At 42.1% G+C, this 15,404-nt stretch overlaps 1 protein-coding gene across 1 annotated transcript in view; it reads left to right on the forward strand.

Moving 5' to 3' along the window:
* Nucleotides 1–15,404, forward strand: part of CDKAL1 (CDK5 regulatory subunit associated protein 1 like 1) — a 947,145-nt gene that overhangs the window by 855,380 nt on the left and 76,361 nt on the right. The window contains exon 18 of the mRNA XM_040353785.1: nucleotides 3,341–3,505. Coding sequence (XP_040209719.1) covers nucleotides 3,341–3,505 — 165 coding nt within the window. The remainder of the gene's footprint in view (nucleotides 1–3,340; nucleotides 3,506–15,404) is intronic.

The raw sequence follows: 15,404 nt of genomic DNA on the forward strand, positions 1-15,404 counted from the left end.
TCTCAAATCGTACCAGTGTGAACCAGGCCTTAAGGACTATGTCCACATTAAGATTAGGGTTAGGTATAGTTAAAAAGAATATGTATAGATTTTTCAATATTGTTGAGATGTTTTACACTTAAAACAGCTTAGCTGGATTAGCTAATTTTATCTGTGTGTGTGTCAAAACGTTTAAATTAAACTTGGTATCATAGAAACATATACATCCCATCACCTTCTGTCAGCATAGTTGTCAGGATGAAACTGTGTTTTTTTTTTGTTTTATTTTACTTTATAATTCACTGATCAGGAACAGAATACAAATGTTCTGACCTCATTTGATGCATAATTGCTATGGGTCAGCGACTTATTCTTGCACCCAGAGGATCAGTATAACATCTGGGCAACTTGACTTTAAAAAAGGAGCCCAGTTACAGCAGCCTCCATATCTCTTTCAGTACAAGTTTCCTTTTAAAAAACTATCTGTGTATTGATAATTTTAAATGTATATTAGGGCCGTCCTATTTTGGTCATTAAGTAGTGTTTGTTTTTCCTACTTTGCAGTGCTACATAGTGATTGAGCTTAACTCCTCTTTCTCAAAATGCAAGTCTATAAGCAGGTTACCCATTGAAAACAATCCCCTCCCTCGTCGTATATCTATTTAGGTGGTAATCTGTGAGACAGCTAAATTGCATTGGCTTATCTATTTTCTCTAGTAGCTGATTCTCCCTTTTGGATGTTTATGTTTTTACAACAGGAGGTTTTGTGGTGTTTCTAAACCTTATTAGACTCCCCAAGAGATGTACAACATTATCAAATTGCAGCTCTGAATGCCACTTTTTTAATTTTAATATTTTATTTTTTCCTTGAGCTACAATTGCTGTTCGTGCATTCTTGGAGAACAGTTAAAGAGGAGTTCCAGTCTTTTTGTGTTTATTAAAAGTCAGCAGCTACAAAAAGTGTAGCTGCTGACTTTTAATAAACACACACCTGTCCCAGGATCCAGCGATGTAGTCACCCGAACCATCACTTCTCTCCCTCTCCTCTCCCTGTCGCCAACATTTCAACTGTGGGCACCTAGCTGTGACAGCTTGCGGCTTCACAGCTGGATGCACACACTGTGTGTGTGAGTTGCACTGCGCCTGCTGAAAGATCCAGCAGTTTTCTGGGATCTGTGACGTGTCCCAGAAGAATGCAGAGAGGGAAGGGGAGAGGACAACTTCCCATCGGATCACCTAGGTGTGGGAGCGGGTACCTGTCAAAATGAAGTACCAGCTCCCCCCCCCCACACACACACACACAAAAAATGGGGTAAGAGTGCTTAAAGCAGACCTTGCCCTTTTGGGTGGCTTTAAATACTTTACCAAGTTTTAATTTTGTTTAATTATTGGTATTATTCACATAACCCTACAGCTCTGTATATCTACAGTGACATAGCTTGTGTAGCTTTGTGTGTGTCTATTCCAGCTCGCTCATTGGATTTTAGATGAACATCTGTGAGGGACATCTGTAGAACATCTGTGAGGGACATCTGTAGAACAGGGCTTGCACTTACTCGCTGCCTTTACGGGAAGTCGCCAGCCAACCTTTTTAGTGATCCATTAAGTGATGTGAGATAGCCCATGTGGGTGTTTCTCAGCCAGTGTCTACTGGGTTAGTTATTAATTTATATGTTTCTTTCACAATTACTGACACCTAAAACTGCGGACAAATAATTATTGCAAATCTAACTCGGCAATCGCAGGAGGGATAATGGTCCACTTTTACATTTATATCCTTACCAGTTCCTTTGGTTCCCCCCCCCCCCCCCGACCCCACTTTTCCACATACACTGTTGAATAAGCCAGACATTGCCCAGGGTTTCACACTAACATGGGGTAGTTATTAAAGAGGTATTTTAATTAACCACTTCACCCCCGGACCATTTGGCTGGCTAAATACCAGAGCACTTTTTGCGGTTCGGCACTGCGCCGCTTTAACTGACAACGTGCAACGTGGCTCCCACAAACAGAGCTTTATTTTGGTGGTATTTGATCATCTCTGCGGTTTTTATTTTTTGCGCTATAAAGAAAAGCAGAGCGACAATTTGGGAAAAAATGCTTTATTTTTTACTTTTTACTATAATAAATATCCCCAAAAGATCTCTAAAAAAAAAAAAAAATTTCCCACAGTTTAGGCCGATATGTATTCTTCTACATATTTCTGGTAAAAAAAAATTGTAATAAGCGTTTGATTGGCATGCGCAAAAGTTATAGCATCTACAAAATAGGGGATAGTTTTATGGCATTTTTATTATTTTTTTTTTTAAACTAGTAATGGTGGAGATCAGTGATTTTATCGTGACTGCGACATTATGGCGCACACATCGGACACTTTTGACACATTTGGGACCATTCAAATTTATACAGCGAACAGTGCTATAAAAATGCACTGATTACTGTGTAAATGTGACTGGCAGTGAAGGGGTTAACCACTAGGGGGCGCAGAAGGGGTTAAGTGTGTCCTAGGGAGTGATTCTAACTGTTGGGGGGCGTGGCTACGTGTGACGTCACTGATCGCTGCTCTTGATGAGATGGAACAGATAATCAGTGACAGTGTCACTAGGCAGAATGGGAAGAGGCTTGTTTACACTTGCCTCTCCCCGTTCTGCAGCTCTGTGACCTGATCATGGGACAACAGCGGACATTGAGTCTGCGGCACGGTCACGGAGCTCGCGGCAGGGGCGCGCCCACAACAGGAATTTCGAATGTGACATGTATATATGTTACTTTGCCCAGCCGTACCATTCTGCCGACGTATATATGTACAGGAGTCGGGAACCGGTAAAAAAAAAAACAGCTTAAATTCATGCTCTGGTCCAATATTATACTAGATGTACATTTTTTTCAAGGTGAAAAGAAGTATAGCAGTTGGCTTCAGTAAAAAATAATGCACATTCTCTGCTGTGCCTTCACACAGTTCCTCATCTCATTGAGTGTGTTAACCTGACATTACAGCATATTTACTGGCTGTGGAGCAGCTCCTACGAGATTCCATGTCCACTACAAAAAATAGTTTGCACCTTTGTCAGCTCACAGAATCTTTATTCGCAAAAAAAAAGGGTCTGACAAATTACATTGCCAAAGCCTGACTGGTTTTTGCTCTTGCTGTTTATGCAGAGTTGAACAAAATTAACATTTTGGTCGGACTGCGCATGTGGGATTTTTGTTATCAGCAAGTGGAGCGAGAAAAAAGTGGCACCAGCCCTGTGAGTGAGATGACCAGTGCCGTTTTTCTAGTAACAGTTCTGCTCTAAACGTTTTCCGTATTTGGATATCTTTCCTGCTTTTATTTTTTTATGATTTTTTTTTTTTTTTTAAGGTCCTTGTTCCTAAGGATCCAGCCTTTATGGGGAAGATGGTTGAAGTAGATATATATGAAACAGGAAAGCATTACATGAAGTCAAAACCTTTGTTGGAGTCAAAGATGTATACTCCCTCCATCACCAAGCCTCTAGAGAAAGGAGAAGTTTCAGGTCTACCTCAGGTAAGTTTCTAACTTTAACATTTTTTTGGAAATGATGTACTTTTGAACATGTTTTGTCTATCTCCAGTACAGAAAGCCAAGCACAAATTGAATTGTAGATTAAAATTAGTTTTCTCCCTTTAGGAACACCAAGTAGAAAAAAAATTACCTGTTGATCTGCCAGAAATCCAGTGTCGTCCTAACCTCCTGTTTGGGCTGACCACATATTGCCTGTGCTGCACTTAAATCACAAACCTGCTTTGAGCTCAGTGTGCCAGACTATCTGCTTCACTTTGGAAACCACATCATGTGCAAGGGAATTTGAAAATTAAAGTAGACATGGTTTCAAATTATACACTATGGTAAATGCATATTGAACATTGACTTTGCTTAGGGACAAAATGTTACTTTAGTAAATTAAACCCATTTGTGTAAAATCCTGAGTAAAAAGAATGGTGGTGTTTATTGATCTGTGTGATCCCAAAAAAATCCATATAAAATCTTCCAAATGTAGGCTTGGGGAGATGAAGGCTGAGGGAACATAGGCAGTTCTGTGCAAAACTTGGCACAGAGACTGGTAAAACATTTCATTATTAAAAACAGATTATTGTGTCATGTTTATCTCACTTTAGTCAGCTACTCATGTAACTATATATTGGAGTTCTAAATATATATATATATATTTTTTTTTGGGGGGGGGGTTATTCACAAATATTTCTTTACCAAAAGCTTGACGGTTAAAAGCTCTTGCACACAGACAGGCATTATTGCAGTTGTACACCAAAAAATTGGATATTTTTCTTTTCTAGCATACGCCCTTACACTCTACCCTTGGTTAGGTTAGCACCGCTATATACGGTGTGTGGTGTGTGTGTGTGTGTGTGTGTGTGTGTGTATATGTATATATATATATATATATATATATATATATATATATATATATATATATATATATATATTATATAAAAAATATGTGTTTCAGTGGCAGGCTATGTCCTGTGCTTGTGCTGCATGGGCAGAGGAAATATGGCTGCAGTTACTGCCCTCTTGTGTGCAAGAGCCTTATGTGATACTCTTTATTGGCTAACTTGATGCAAGCTCTCGGATAACTTACAGGGGTTGTAAAGTTGTTTTTTGTGTTTTTTTTTTTTATGAAAAACATGTCATACTTGCCTCCTCCTGTGCAAGTCATCCTCTTCTGGGGTCCCCCCGAGGCGCTCCTGGCTCCTACCTGCATAGAGTGCCCCAATGGAGAAGTGTTTTTCCGCGCTCCCATGTCCTGCTGCGTCCACTGACAGACAGCAGGACTCGGCCCAGAGAAGAAGGGATTGAAGTTATGCCGAATACTTGCATAATTAATAACTCAAGTTAGTTAATAAAGGGTATTTCCTAAACTTCAAACTTTCTGCATTTATCAAAGGCTAACACGGTATAACACTTGACTACAATAAATACTTCTATATACAGTATATGTTTGCTTAGCACAGGTAATCCCCAGTCCTTAAGTGTGTGTTTGACATTTGAACTCTACACTAATGTGTGTTGGCAGTAACCAATCTGGGCAGATCAATGTTTATACTGCATATACGGTATATATATATAAATCTTGTAAGCTCAGGTTTCAAGTTCCAGTTTCCAATTAAACTTTATGCTACCCCTATAGTTTTGTAAAAGCACTCAAGCTGGAGGAATGCCTGGATCTGTTCCAGTAAATTTTAGCCAATTTCAGAAATAACTTGTATTGTAAATTTGTATTTGCTCCAAGAGAAAAACCTTCAGCAATGCAAACTCTAGCCATGAGTTTCTTTGCAGGAAGAAATATATGCTTTATGTTTTAACAATAGTAATGTTTTCCCCTGAGGAGATGATATGTATGCCGGTTTGCTTTTCATACTGAGCGTGTGAATAGCATTGAGATTCTGTTTTTATTCAAACTTTCTAAAGGTGAGCAAGAAGGGTTATGCCTTAGATGTTTACAGTGCTGTCTATATATGTGTAAATGAGTCTGTGCTCATACAAAAGCTGCAGTACTCAGTGCATGTGTCTAAATCCTAAGGATGTGCTTTTGCAATGTTTACCTTTTGGCATCAGCTTGGAAGCAGTGGGACAAATTAAACTAAACCAAATGTACAGAGAAAAGTCATTTATTATTTACAGAGTATGAAGATGCAAGGGTTTTTTGGTAATATTTTCCCATGGCAAGCAGCAGTATCTTTCAGGGGGCCAAAGGTAAATAATGAGGCTAACATCAGCTTTTCACAGCCAGCCGCGTAAATTGCATATTGATCTGCAATGGAAACTAACACATAAAAATCATAAGTAAGCTGCATAATGCAAAGTTCTGCCATTAAAAGTAAAAGGTGTTTTGACGCTTGATTTGTACATGTATCCTCCAGGACAGACTCTTGCCAAATGGTGAAAGATTACAATGACACCAATAGAGAATACATCTTCAATAATAAGTCCTTATTGGCAGCTTGTATGTTCTTTACCCGACACATTCTCGAAGTTATTTGTGTACTGTATGAAACAGACATTTCCCCAGTCGTCTTCCAGGACAGCCCTTGAGAGATGGAGTCCCTCCCATCGACAATAGGAAACACATTGCCAATCAGTTCAAAAGGCGGGCCCTGGTCAGTCATTGTTATTCCTCCGTCGGAGGAACATGTTGCCAGAGGAACATGGAGAAAGGACTTCATCTCTCAGGGGCTGCCTGCACGGAATGGAAGCTGTATAGGAGGACTGGGTCCTATCCGTTCGGCTCCTAGGAAGTCTCACCTTTAGGTGCTGGGGCTCGGTTACCGTCCAGCAATATTGGAGCAGACCCGTTTTCCTCCTCTTCCCGGTGCCGATGTGAGCCAGTGGCAGAATGGCGCGGTTCCCTCAGGAGCAGGGTGAGTGGATCCATCCATACCAGTTTCTTGCTGTGGTCGCAGTGGGGGTCGGAGACGCTGATGCTTCATTTCCGACGGAATCGCGTCATCACTGTGCGCCAATACTTCCGGTTCCGGGTCTCCAGGGCGCATGGAGGAGTGAAAAAGCCTGCGCTGGGCCTACTCATCCCTGACCTGCGTCCAGCGGTACCGGACTAGCGGGTAGACTGCTGGGCAAGCACTGTACTGGTGTTGTTTGTAGGCTAGGTGTGGTGACTGGGTATAGTTGCTCCATGGTGATGGATGATACTGTCCTGGGAAGCAACAGTAGTGGTGGCAGCACGGGTGTCTCTTAAAGGGGAAAAGGGTTGATTTTAAGTCCATCTATCTTTTTTCCATTACAGGCTAAGGAGGCTTCAAGGGAGGACAAGTCAGGCCGCAGGAAGTGCCCTAATTGTGGAAGCAAATTATCCTCAGGCTCTGACAAAACCTTATGCAGGCAATGTGTTGCACGCTTGTTGAAATCTGAGGCAGACTCCCCCTTGGCCAAGTTCCTTAGCTCATTTAAGGAAGAGATGGCATCAACTTTTAAATCTCTTAGGGACTTTATTTCAAATGTTAATGTGTCTGCTTCCACCAATAGCACAGCTGCAGTTTCCCCTTCACCAAGCCCCACAATATCTAGCTCCGGGGAGCCCCGTAGAGTGAGGGAGCATAGCCCCGGGTTGGTTAGGCTTGAATCTTCTGACTCTGACCAGGAGGAAGATCAGGTCGTAGCTAACAAAATCAAAATATATAAATTATCTATTGAGGAGGATGATGAATTATTGAGTGCTATCTATGATACACTGGAGATTGAGGAGGAAGAGGCTCAATTATCCAGGCATGACAAGATGTATGCTGCCCTGGGCAAAAAGAAGGCCAAAGTGTTCCCTGTTTACAGTGTGCTCTCTGATCTAGTTCGCAAAGAATGGGCTGAGCCGGATAAAAAACTTTCTTCCTGAACTTTCTCAAAAGGTGGTTTCCCTTTGACCAGAACCCAGAGGCAGTCTGGAATAAAAATCCTAAGCATGATGCCCCTCTATCCAAGGTATCAAAACGGTCGGATCTGACCTTTGAAGATATGGGACACTTAAAGGACCCAATGGATAGAAAGACATAGTCTTAAAAAGGGCTTGGGATGCTTCAATGGCAGGACTGAAACCAACATTAGCCACTTCCTGTGTTTCTAGGAACTTGGCGTTCTGGTTATCACAGTTGGAAGAACACCTCTAAGCAGGCACTTCTAGGGAAAAGCTCTTGAAAAAGTTCTCAATGCTCTTCAAAGCAACTAGCTTAGATGACTTACTCCTCACAGCCCACTCAGAGAAGTAACTCTGCCAGGATTTAGAGTTAACACAACACAACCTGAGACGCTTGGGGTGGATTGTCAGTCTAGAGAAATACAAAACAACTCCAACACATAGTATTTTGTAACCCAAGTACAGAATATTATCTGTAGAACAAAAGATAGTCTTGCCGGAAGAAAAGATATCGAATCTGATTCAGAGGATGTCTTTCCTTCAAACCAGCCACAATTGCACAGTAAAGGAGGTCATGTCAGCACTTGGTCTGATGACGGAAGCCATCCCAGCTGTGCAATGGGCCAGGTTCCACCAGAGAGACCCTTCAGAGATTTCTGTTGGAACGGATAAAGGACAAAGGTCTAGAGGAATCCATATCGATCCCCACCAATGTGAAACGTTCTCTCTGGTGGTGGAAGGACAAAGAGAACCTAAACAAAGGGGTTCTCTGGGTCCTACCTATAACATCCCTTCTGACCACGGATGCAAGCAGTTGGGGTTGGGGAGCCCATCTCAAGGAATTCTGGGCACAGGGCAGGTGGACACCAGAAGAGAAAACGTTTTCTTCCAATTGGAAGGAGTTAACGGCAATACTAAGAGCTCTACTAGCATTTCAGGACAAGCTACAAGGTCACCACCTTCAAGTCCGATCAGACAATATGATGGCGGTAGCTTATGTAAACAAGCAGGGAGGTACCAGAAGTCCTCGTTAAAGGGTTAGTAGCAAAACAGATGTTTCAATGGGCAGAAGTTCATCTAAGATCCATCTCCGCAATACACTTGAGGGGCAAACAGAACAACACTGCAGACTTCTTGAGTCGACAACTAGTTTCAAATCAAGAATGGTCTCTACATATGGATGTTTTCAACCTCCTAACAGCTCACTGGGGGATCCCAGGGATAGATTTGTTTGCAAACAAAGAGAATAACAAAAGTTCCCAATTTCTGCTCTCTATGCCCAGGAGATCAACACTGGGATGTAGATGCCTTACAGATACCCGGACCTTCAGTCTGCCTATGTGTTTCCACTGCTTCACCTCATTCCGAGGGTCTTGGCCAAGTTTCTGGCAGAAGAAACATGTTTAATAATAGTGGCACCTTTTTGGTCCAAGAGACCTTGGTTCACAACATTACTGAAGTTGACAGATCAACCACCTTTGAGGCTCCCATGCAGACAAGACCTCCTGTCACAGGACCCCTCTTACATCCTCAAGTACCCATGGTGAAACTTTCAGCATGGTTACTGAGGAAGAGATTTTGAGGGACAAGGGGTTATCAGAAAAAGTCATTCAATCCCTGCTTCAGAGTCAAAAACCAGTCACTCAAGCTATTTACAGTAAAATTTGGAAAAAATATAATTTCTGGTTGTGGATCAGGGAAAACCTAACAAAGATATAACAAATATCTTGCAGTTTCTACAGGATGGGGTAGATAAGGGATCCTCTTATTTCTAGGTTCTGTAAAACAATCACTAGAACCCAGCTAAGATCAAGGTAAATCCAACTTGGGACCTGTCGGTCATCCTCAAAGCCTTCTTGGGGGCTCCATTCGAACCTATCTCGGAGTGAAATCCAAGCTCTCTCCATTAGAGAGCCCTTCCTTCAGATCCTTGAAGACAGAGTTATCTTAAAAACAGATCCTGGGTTCTTGCCGAAGGTAGCATCCAAATTCCACAGGTCTCAAGACATTGTTCTCCCTTCTTTTTGCCAGAACGCCTCAAATGAAAAATAAAGGCAGTTTCATCTATTAAATGTATGAAGGTGTATCCTAGAGTACTGAGATGCAACCAAATCTTTAGACTGGCATATTATTTGTTTGTACTTTTTTCTGGACAGCGTAAGGGACAAAAAGCTTCTAAGGTCACTATAGCTAGGTGGATCAGGCTAGCTATAGCAGAAAGTTATAAAATACTAAATAAAGATCCTCCTGGGGTGTTAAAGCCCACTCCACAAGGGCACTTTCGGCATCCTGGGCTGAAAAAGCTGGTGCCACCCCGGAGCAAATAGGTAAAGCAGCCACGTGGACAAGCTTCTCCACCTTTACAAGGCATTATAGACTAGACTTAATGTCCAGTCAGGATCAGGCTTTTGGGAGGAAAGTCCTCCAAGCTGTGGTCTCCCCCCCCCCCTAATCTGGTGAGTACTTGAAGATCATCTCAAGGGCTGTCCTGGAAGATGACTGGGGAAAATCGGAGTTGGTACTCACCGGTAACTCCTTTTCCAGTAGTCTTCCAGGACAGCACGATCCCACCCTTAAATTATGTTGATGCATTAATATGTTTACCTGTTGTGGTTATGTTTTTCAGTTCCATCCTTCGGTTCTTGGTAAATGACTGACCAGGGACCTGAGGAACTGATTGGCAATGTGTTTCCTGTGTCGATGGGAGGGACTCCATCTCTCAAGGGCTGTCCTGGAAGACTACTGGAAAAGGAGTTGCCGTTGAGTACTAACTCTGGTTTTCTTGATTGCAACATTACCATGCAGCTCATTTATAGATGAAAGCTTTAATAGACAAAACTGGTATAGGTCATATGATTAATTATCGTTTATTTTCTACTGCTTAACAAAAAGAACATTTGTTTCTTTTTTCAGCTAAAATAAATAAACAGTGAAGGAGGTAGTGACCTGTACCACTCACAGTAGAGATTAAAGTATATCCCTGTGTCCCAGAACATGGGGTCCAGGCTTATCCTGATACAAATCCAGAGGGCTAGTAAATGTAAAGCATAGTACACACGGGCCGAATGTCAATAAAAAACAGCCACCATTGGGCCCATGTGTATGGCAGCTATTTGGCTGACATGTTGGACGAGCATGCTGGAAAACCAGCAGCCAACCGGCTCCCGATCCGCTCTTAGCCAATGGCTGAGAGCGCTGACTGGAGTTTTCGGGCCATCCTCAGAACAGCAGGGAAGATTGATGTACTAACATTGGATTGTTAGTACAGCGGCTCTGACCAGAGATTCCAGTTTTTGTTTTTTTTCGATCAACCTGCTGGGTTGACCAAAAATAATAATCGTGTGTACTAGGCTTAAAGAGGAATGGATCGCCACTTCTCGACCAGCCCAGGTGAAAAACCATAAGGAAGGGCCTCAGTCTACATGTCTCCACCACACACACCTTGATGCATTTCACCCCGCCCACCAGGTTTAATCATAAGGTGCTAAGGTTCAACACATAGCCCAGTACCAAGCTCCTTCCTCCGGAGCAAAGTATTTTATTGCGGAAAGGACTGTGAATAAACCATAAGGAAGGGCCTCAGTCTACATGTCTCCACCACACACCTTGATGCATTTCACCCCGCCCACCAGGTTTAATCATAAGGTGCTAAGGTTCAACACATAGCCCAGTACCAAGCGCCCTCCTCAGGAGCCAAGTATTTTATTGCGGAAAGGACTGTGTTCACTTTTTTCAGTGATATTAGCAGGAACTGATGTAAGTGAGAGAATAACATCAGCAGATTATGATTGGCTTAAGGGCACTGTAACTTGGGTCAGTTAGATAAAAATAGTTCAAAACAAAAGGTCTTAACTGCGAAAAACGTTTTCTTTCTTTTTTATATGCAAGTCTGAAAGTTAAAAAATGTATGGTTGCTATAGGGGAAACTTTAGTATGTTGCTCATAAAGCCCCTTGAATCCAACATCTTTGGGAGTGGTTGTATGTTAATCGGGAAAATGTGTTCTGCTGGTTCATTCCAGCTATAAAAATAATTCCATTGCATGTATAGATGACAAGTAGACTTTAAAGCTGAACTCTAGGGAAATTTCAAAACTAACCTTGCAGTGCCCTGCTCCCCCTACCTGGGCCGCTAGGGTAAAATGCTTGAACTTCTTTAGGCTACCATTAAAAAACATTTTTATTTATTGTATCCTTCACTTTCCTCTTCTGGGTGGTGGGATTTTTGCATCCTCACTTACCTTGCAATACTTCAGGCCTCTTCACTGTACACAATGACATCAGAGTGTCTATGACCAATGGAACACTCGAGAAGTGGCTTTGGAAGAGACCAGGAAGCCTGCAGGAGTGAGGGAAAAGGTAAATCTGCTTTGTATGATTCCCTTTGTATTTAAACTAAGCAATTTGAGGGGAGACCCACTGCAAGGGTCATTTAGAAATGTCTCCAGAGTTTAGCTTTAACACAACACACAATATGGTATAAAGCATGCAGGATCTGTCCACCACACCCTTATACATTTTGTCATAAAATTCTATATTTCTTAGAGTGTGCGAGAAAATTAATTAAAATAAGAGAATATTCTAGTGACTTGCTTTCCAATTTATGCCTTGGTGATTGTGGCAGTATTCCAGGCCTGGTCTTACATTTCACCGAGGCATGGTTGTAAAAACTGATGAAGTGTGAAATGAAAATGTGTATCACATTTCTAAGCATCATTTTATGCTCTTGCTTTACTGAATGTTTGGGCTACAAAAAATGTATCCATGGTTTTAACATATGGAGAAAAGGTTGCTCAGTCATGTAAAAATTACAATTGTTCTACAAACTTATTTTTTTATGTTCATATTTTACAATACATGGTAAACAAATGTTATCAATAAGAGGGGGGAAGTAGCAGATAACATTACATTTATTGCTGTAAATGTCACAGCGACTTTGATTTTATAGGCTCTGGCAAACAGTAAAAGGGAAGCCATGCTTGAGACCTTAGATGAAATGAGCAATGTGTCTAGTAAATCTGTACGGAGACACACTTCTTTCTCTGCACACTAAAGCCGTATCTTTTCAGTGGAAGAAGAGAGTTTTATGCTGCAGAAGGGGGTCACCCAGAGGCCACCGTGCACCTTCATCACTGGTTTTCATCCCTGGCTTGAGCATTGGTGACTGTTTACTGAAGTTATCAAATAAACCAGTTTTGTAATTGCCTGTAGTATAAGTAGATTGTATTTTATTCAATAATTATTTTCTGTAAGTTTTGACATTCATTAAGATATTTTATTTACCAAAATGTCTATTTAGATAGCTACTTTGAGGGGCAGTTCAGGACTACCCCCAGCATTACACTGCTTTCGCAGATTTTGTTGGTTTGGGGCATACATGTGTTGCCAGGGAAAGAGGGGGACAGTAAAGAGTCCTAAGCTAATTTAAGGTTTGTTCTAGTATCTTTTAAGGAGATGATGGGAATGTAGCAGATCGGTTTAACCACTTAACCGATTCCTGTCTGACCATGGTACATAAACAGCTGGACGGAAGCGGTGCCGATGCAAGTGAAAATGGCAGGATTGAAAATGACATGTCTATGGCCGGCTTAACAAACATTTAGCTTCATTCCAAAGATCCTTATCGGTGCATTGATGGGACAACCTCTTGGCCAAAATAAGAAACATCAGAACAATAAACATCCTAGTCTGGCTGTAATAGCCATAATAAAACCTTGGCTATTTAGCAGATCTGTCTTTGCTAATATTATAGGGCATCATCTGTTGTAAATAATTTACATTCCTGGCCGACTATCCCTACCTGCAGAATCAAAACTTAAGTGCATTTTATAACATTTTAAGCCCAAACACCACTATATGTGGAGGTACTGGAGGCAGCTTGGACACATTACATTTCCTAGGTGAAATAGGCACCTGATACCCATCATATTTGGATTAATTCAAATGGTATATTCATACTGGACAATAACATACAAGTTTCCAGAATGTAACCTGTAACTACTCCAAGATATTAAAGCAGAATGTCAACCAATAGAGGAAGTTCTGCTGGTTCTCCTCCTCCCCCCTATCTTATTTGGCACCTTTGTTTTTTTGGAGGGGGCTGGGTGACGGATCCCATCAGAAGTTCTCCTCCCCCTCAGTCTTCTGCATCACATCACAGGTCCCAGAAGACTGCGGGACCATTCACAAGAGGTGGTTTGCGCATGCTCAGTAGGATTTCGACTGTGAAGCTGTAAGCAGTCACAGCTGTCTGCCCACAGTAAAGATTCTAGTACCTGGACCCGCAGACTGGTGAAGAAACTGGTCGGGTGAGAACAGCACTGGATCCTGGGACAGGTGAGTGGCTTTTTAAAGTCAGCAGCTACAGCAAATGTTTACAAAGATGACCGGAGAACTGCTTTTAGTACATGTGGAAAACTTTATCTGAGGGAATGGCAGCTACAAGATCATAAACACACTGATATCCCATGGGCCATTTCTCAGACATTTTGATTGATCAGATCATTTCTGGTCCACACCTTCCTCAGGAACCAGGAAAAAGAGAATTAATCAACAGTCTAGATCTCTTATCACAAACAAGGAACATCAGCCAAGATGTATGAGAGCTTACTGATCCATCTTGTTTATTGACTGTACTTTGCTGAACTCACAGAAGCAGGAGTTTAGGTATTTTCACTCTTAAACACCTTTTATTTTCTCTTGTTTTCTTTTGTAATACCTTTCTAGCGGCCTGCTAATTTCTAGCTGGCACTGCTTTATATTTAGAGGGTAGTCTGAGAGTTAGTTGACTCAGACTGTATGATTTTTCACAAAATTTGGACCCCTATTCCAGCCATGGTTGTACTGTGAGTGGCCACTATTGTTTGGGGTGTCGTTCTCACTCCAGGCCGAAGGTGGCAGCAGTCAGGTCAAGGTCTTTTGGGTGTTCCCCTTCAGCAGCCAACCAGAGGGAGTTGATCGTCCCGCTGTGCATGCTGGGGAGGAGTATTTAAGGGACAGACGTCATTTGTTCGGGGTCGTCGCCGATCCTGGTCTGTCGTCCCACCACCCCCCGTTTGTGGCCCTCCTGGCCGGGGGGGCGTGTTCAAGTTTTCCTGGCTCCAGGACCACGTTGGTCCAGAGTTGTGATCTACTAGGTAGGCCTGGTAGTCAGACTGGGTTTATGTTTGCAGAGTGGTCCTGTGCTGTTCCTCTTGAGGGAGGAAGCCACTCGATGAAGAACCTGTCTTGTAGAGCACCGAGCAAGAGGCTGGTATCTCAGGAGAGGCCATGAACTTCATCGAAGGACGCACTACTATTAAAAGGCTGAGTGATGGTCGCCTGTCAGGTCTGAGTTCACAAGAATTTATTCAAGAGAGATCCGGGTGCTTAATCCTGTGCTGAGAGGATTCTGGACCAAATATATCTCCATCTTTGGGGAAGTCTGTGGCAGAGACTTTACCAAGTTTCCGTGTGACATCCTTGCTGCTAGTTCTAGGTGAGAGATACCTGTCCGGGTGCACAGTACCCACTCTGGCTCGAGTGGTGACGAAAGCTACGTTGCTGGAAGCAGGAGTATTTCTGAACAAAGTTATACACCTGAACCTATTACCTATTAACCTTCCACCTCTTCAACTACTACTTTTATTTCTTTTACTATGTTGGGTAAATAAAGCAAAGAAAAAAAAGCCTAAAGTGTGGACATTGAAGTTTTTCTCAACTCTCATCTGATACCCTAAACGGCGAAGGATTAGAGGTAACATGCCGCCCAAAACAAACCAGCAGCTGACTTTGGGGGTAGTGCTACACCTTTATTCTGTAAATATTCTGTTTGCAGCATTTTACTTGTTTCTTATTAAACAACATTTTACAATCGTAAACATTGTCTTAAATGCCAGAGCTTAAAAAATCCCTGTCCCTTTGAAGAGCGCTACTATATGGTAAATCTCTAGAATATTCCTGTCTGTGGTGACCGGGTGTATTGCAGTCATAATTGTTATTGTTAATGGTTGATAGGCCGATAGCTATCGTGTGGCAGTGATTTGGGG

This window comes from Rana temporaria, chromosome 5, assembly GCF_905171775.1.
Source record: "Rana temporaria chromosome 5, aRanTem1.1, whole genome shotgun sequence".
NCBI lineage: Eukaryota > Metazoa > Chordata > Amphibia > Anura > Ranidae > Rana > Rana temporaria.